The following is a 6,000-nucleotide window of genomic DNA, read 5'->3' on the forward strand; positions in this document are numbered from 1 at the left end:
ACTATAGATCTTATAAAAGTGACAAAAAGAAGAACCTATTAGATCTACAGTATCATAGCCCGATTACATTTATCTGCATTTCCTGACTCCCTTTTCATTCATTTGTATCTGATTTTCATAGATGGCCTGGAAAAGTCCTTGCAGGGTTGTTGTTGTTTTTTCCTTTCAAGGTTAGCAGAAGTGGTTTACCACTGCATACTTCCTGAGGCAATTGACATGGAATTGACTATTGACTAGGCCAGGGTCACTTAGCTTTGTGCCTAAGGCAGGACTGGAACTCACAATCTCCTGGTTTCTAGCCTGATGTCTTAACCCCTACACCAAAGTGGCTCTCATTTACAGGCTTACTGCACAACAGTTTATAAGATTATCCAGGGCAGGGATTTTCAATCTTTTGCATCTAAATCAAGATCAGCTATGCCCTTTTAGGCTAGGCAAAGCACTACAAAGCATTATGCAAAATGATTCTATCAACTCTCACCAGCCACTCTGTCAAACACACTGGATCCCACCATTATAGAAACAAAAAAGCTACTTTTCTCAAAAGAAAATGGGTATGTTCACAGGGCATTCTTTTAAATATATTTATCATTTTGTTAAAAGCTTAACTACAAGTGCCAGTGCCTTTTCTGATAAACCACCCAAAGCATTTCTGAGTCTCACTCATTTCCCACAGACTCCAGTGGGGAACCACTGACCTAGGGGTCCCTTCTTCTGTTGTCCCAAAAACATACAACTAGCTGCGGAGAGCTAAAGATTGGGACCCACAGGGCAACCAGTAGAAAAGGGGAAGCAGAAACAAGTGCGCCGACCCTAACTAAGAAGGCCCTAGATTGGGGTCTCCAAACTTGGCAACTTTTAAGATTTGTGGACTTCAACTCCCAGAATTTTCCAGCCAGCTGGGAGTTGAAGTCCACAAGTCTTAAAGTTGCCAAGTTTGGAGACCTCTGCGACTAGAAAACCCTAGATAAATAAGGATGCATAGGATCGGGTCAGAGGCCCCCAGCGAGGAGGCAGCAACAAGCGGTGTCCGCTAATGGCTCCCGCCGCCCCGTGCCAACCTTCCCCACGTTACCAGCTCCTGCTTGCGCTGCTTGAGGGGCACATAAGGCCGGTAGTCTTCGTCTGCGTCATCCTCCTCCTCCTCCTCGACCTCTCCTTTCACTCTTTCTTCTTCTTCGTCGTCGTCGTAGTCTTCTTCTTCTTCTCCAGACAGGCCCGACGCTTCCGATTCTGGCTCGTGCTGCCTCTGAGACGGGTTACGAGAAAAGAGTCACTCGACCGGCGTTTCCCCCAACCGTTCCCGGGACGTCGCCGGCCCGATGCGGCCTTACCTTCCTGCTACTTCCGGTCTCCATGTTTTCAAACTACTCCGCTCCCTCGACCATCCGCGCGTGGGGGCACGCACACGTATCCAATGAGGGGGAAAGTTACCGTTGCTTAGCAACAGCAGCCGGGCCTACAATAAAATTCTCGCGACGAGAACGGATGTGCGACGGGCGGAAGCACAAACTGCGGGAAGGCGAAGCGGAAGTCCGGTCTGGGACCGTCGGGCGCAGAAGAGCGCGCCTAGAACGTTGTCGATTACACGCCGCTAACCTTAGTTGGCGCTAATAGCTTGGGTTCGCTTTTGCGACTTCTTTAGTAGTTTCCGGCAAGAAGGAGCCCCATTCTGGGGTGTGGAGGCTTGATGCTCTCTGAGCTGGCTTGGTTTCATGCAGACGTTTCATTCCGCGTCACTGATGATGTTTCCTAGTTCGAGTAATGAAACGTCTGCAAGAAAACAAGACAGCTCAGAGAGCACCAAGGACCCCTCATGTGCAACTCAGAGCTACAAATATTCTCTTTTATTGGTCCCATTCTGTGTGGCTGGAGTCGCCGCTGAATCAGCAGATGGAGGGTTGTGCTTCTGGACTGCCACTTGTAAGAAATGGTGTAGGCAGAGTCTCCTGCTTAAGAGGGTGGGGGGTTGGACTAGATGACCTACAAGACCCCTTCCAACTCTCCTTATTCTGCTTCTCCCTGAGTTAAGGGCAGCAAGGCTATCCTACCCCGCGTGGAAAATGTGCAGCTTCTTTTTGTAAATCTTATCCTGATGCTATGTGTGCTTTCTTGGCTCTGGGCGTGCAGAATAATCTAGGCAACTACTTTTAAAGTGTTCTTCCATCAAAGTTGGGATTTATTTTTAGGCTGAGTTTGATTCTTGAAGCTGCTTCATTAGCGGTGGGTGAATCTAGTAAATTGCCATTCGTTTCTTAGAAACAGTTTGCTTTTAAACCACCTGTGTGGATATCCCTTTGGTTCCAATAGATTTTTGCACCCTGCAGAATCTGTGATACCATGACAATTCAGGGTTATGTGTATGTACATATTCCAGTCTGTGCTGTTGAGATACAAGTATTGGCATTTCAAACAATAGAATCCCTTGATTTGTTCTGAGATTGTGTATTAATATTGTAGTATAATATGAAAAGGAGTTCTAATCTAATAAAATGTAAAATTAAGAAATAAATGCCCCTGCATTTTACAATTGATCCAGAATTTAGCAAACAACCAATGCATAATTAAATAGAATAACAAATGGTAAGCGTTCAACAGATTCAGAAAAGGTAAGAGAAACACATATTTTTATACATTAAATAAAACGGTAGAAAATCTGAAAAAGCAATTCCTGGTGATCACTCTCTTCATTACCAATTTTCATGTATGTGTCAAAACCCTAATTCATAGATTGAATCCTGCTTTGATTATCAACTTTTCTTCCTAATGTTTTTCCCATAATTGCAGGGTCTGCTTTTTTTCTGGATCAACCAAGGATTCATTGCCTTAACCACTAGACCAGTTCTGGCTCTAGGACAGACAGATGCACATGCATGCAATTGTTAGTCATTTGCTTCTGTGTCATATTGTTGAACAACCCAAGCAGTCTCTTGACTAACTACTGAAATTGAAAAGTGGGAGTACTACTATACAGTCCCATTTTTGGAGGGCAATCGTCTTTATAGTCATAGAAAATAGCTGTACAGCAGTGGTAGTCAACCTGGTCCCTATCGCCCACTAGTGGGCGTTCCAGCTTTCATGGTGGGCGGTAGGGGTTTTGTCCCCTACTGTGGAACCGGTGGGCGGTTAGAGAAAACTTTACTGCTACCAGAGATACAAAAGTGGGTGGTAGGTATAAAAAGGTTGACTACCCCTGCTGTACAGGAACACTTCTTATACAGTAAAGTCTTTCCTAAATTTTAAAACAAAGCATCCATTTCTACTCTGTAATTCATGATTGAATTCTTTCAATCCCCACTGTATGGAATAAACCAGTGAAGAAACTCAAAGTCAGTTTTCTAAAATTATGTAATATTCTGGAACATCATAAATGATAAGCTTAAAACAATAGAAGTAAATGGATGAGAAATATATCTGAAATATCTGCAGTTTTCAGACACAGATCCATAATGGATCAGACAAGATGGGCATACAGTAGATGGTATTAAAACAAACAAAAAGGATCATTCCAAGGATATTTCAGCCATCACAAAACTATTTGTTGATGCAGTTTTAGAACTCTGATGTGTAGGGTTTTGAATTGTCAAAAGTAGATACGGAAATTGTTTGGGGAGAATTTCTTATCCAATTCTACCATTATTGTGTAAATTGTCCAAGTTTTCTCTTTGCTGTACACTACATTATTTCAGCACTTCCCTGGATTAAAATTATTAGTCCAGGGAAGTGCTGAAATAATATAATACAGCAAAGTTTCACTTTTAAACAACCCACTGTTGAAGAATCACTAATTAAATTCAATACTTTAAAGATATGTGCATTGTTGGAAGAAATATCCTTCTGGGTTCAGTTCCAAGTGGGGGAAAAGGAAACATGGAGGCTGTTTGGAAGGTTTAAAATCAGGACCACATGGCCTGGAGCTCCAGAGTGAAAAGGAAAGATGAACACATACTTCAAGGTGAAGGAAGAGATCAAGAAAGGGGCTGAGGTGCTGAGAGTGCCTGGGTTTTATAACCTTTGTTGGGATTTGAATTGGAGCTTGTTTCTAATTGGTTGTCAGACTCCCATGGGGCCATGCGGGGGCAACTCTGTTGGCTGTCCTGAGTTCCAGGCTTGGTTGAGCCTTGCTGGATGATGCACTGAAAGGGCTTTGGGCAATTGCTATAGTTTTACCTGGAGATCTTTGCTATGTAAAGTATTCTGGCCCATGCCTTAATGGCCCACCCATTAACAAAGGTGGGGGTGAGTTTCTACTTCTGAGGTGAATTTCTGCTTCTGGGTTTCTACTCTTTTGAGGGGAAATATTCTGCCTTTTTAATATTTCCAAGATATTTCAATTTTCTAGGAGAGGGGTGGGTGCTAACTTCCTACAGCATAAAGCCCTATATGACCATTTTGCCATATAGCTAAAAGCTGACTAATAACCTGATTTCAAAATTATTGGAAGTAAAATTTACAAAACTCAAGCCAATTTTTGTAGTCACAGAAATTATTAATACAAAATATTTCCACCCCCATGCTTTATAGCTGCCATCAGGTTCTGGTGAGATGGTATTTCTGGTTTTGGTCAAACATGCTGTATTTTGGTACTGTGGCCAAATAAATCTTTGCTTCATCTGTCGGAGCACATTATTCCACAAATCCTGGCCTTTGCCTAGCTATTGCATAAGTAACTATATGCTCTGCCTAAGAATGACATAGAATAATTGAAACTTCAGCCAAAGTTCAGTTCTTTATTTGCTTGTACCAAATAGACAGAATCTTGCCAGACTAAACCTATACTACTCTCACCCTTAATGGATATAACCTGGGAACTTCAAGGAAGTGGTTGTCCTAGCTCTCTTCTCTTGTTTCTGATCCAGCTCTTGCATGTTATCTTGTTTCATCCTACTCCTTGGAATGTGTTCCTTCTTTCCTGGGAAACTGCTCTTTCACTGTAGTGTAGTCCAACAGATATCTCTCTCTTCATAGGCACAGACTGTCACAGTGACCTTTAACTTTGCCCCGTTCTTTCTGGGCAGCAGAGATCTCTTCTTGGTACACCTTCCATGTAGATCTAATTTATGCAGCTTCTTTCTAAAGTCATGCACTTGGACATCAGTAATGTTGAGAGCTACCAATAAGTTACAGTAGGGGTCCCCAACCACCGGGCCCCGGACCGATACCGGTCCATGGATCATTTTGTACCGGGCTGCCTATTTTGCTTGGGCGCCGCCATCTTGTTTCGACGGCGCTTGAGAAAGTGCTTCCAGGTGAGCTTGTCGGTCGTCGGTTGGAAAGTGGCGTTTGGGTGCTGAAGGAATCCTCGCGCCTTAGTTTCGTCGAAGGCGGGGGCGGCTTCGAACAAAGAGCCGTCCCGATGGCGGTGGAGTCTCACATTACTCAGGAGGAGATTAAGAAAGAGCCTGAAAAGCCCATCGACCGCGAGAAGGTACAAAGGAGGAGTTGAAGGTGGCGGGGAGAAGCGGGGGACGGCTGGCTGGCCGGTCGCTCGGCTCGCCTTGCCTTGGTCGTGCATGCTGATGCCAGTACCGGTCTGTGGATCATTTTGAACATTTTGTACTGGGCCGTGGTACAAAAAAGGTTGGGGGCCACTGAGTTACAGGATATTTCTGTGGTTCTTAGAGACTTCTTTTAGCATTGTGTGTTCTGCTCTTGCAGACGCCTGGCCTGAGCAAATTGGCATTTGTTTTAAATCTCTACTTGTAGATTTTCCAGGCAATGGAATAATTGTTGTTGAATCATTTGACAATCTTTTTAAATCCCTTCCCAGACTCGTAGGCATTTATAAACTCATTGGAGCCACGAAGAGTTTTCAGTCTAGTCATGGTGATTTCAAACACTCTAATAACATAGAGTAAATCCAACTAAACACCTGAGGTTTAAATAAGACTCCCAGATCCTTTGTACTGTTATTTTTAAAACACTTACACTTGATATGGTGCTCCGGATCCTAATTTTAGTTATTTGAGATTGTGATAGATAATAAAGGGTACTTACTTT

The 6,000-nt window shown here is 43.4% G+C and overlaps 1 protein-coding gene across 1 annotated transcript in view; it reads right to left on the reverse strand.

The window, feature by feature from the left end:
- The window catches only part of DDX41 (DEAD-box helicase 41), a 19,830-nt gene extending 18,362 nt beyond the window's left edge, over positions 1–1,468 (reverse strand). Inside the window, exons 1-2 of the mRNA XM_026673389.2 lie at positions 1,335–1,468; positions 1,076–1,249 (exon numbers count right to left, since the gene is read on the reverse strand). Of these exons, the coding sequence (XP_026529174.1) occupies positions 1,076–1,249; positions 1,335–1,358 (198 nt within the window). The 5' untranslated portion in view covers positions 1,359–1,468. The remainder of the gene's footprint in view (positions 1–1,075; positions 1,250–1,334) is intronic.
- Positions 1,469–6,000: the final 4,532 nt, after the last annotated feature.

This window comes from Notechis scutatus, chromosome 2 (genome assembly GCF_049901735.1).
Source record: "Notechis scutatus isolate UNSWTSFEM ecotype Mainland chromosome 2, rNotScu1.2, whole genome shotgun sequence".
NCBI lineage: Eukaryota > Metazoa > Chordata > Lepidosauria > Squamata > Elapidae > Notechis > Notechis scutatus.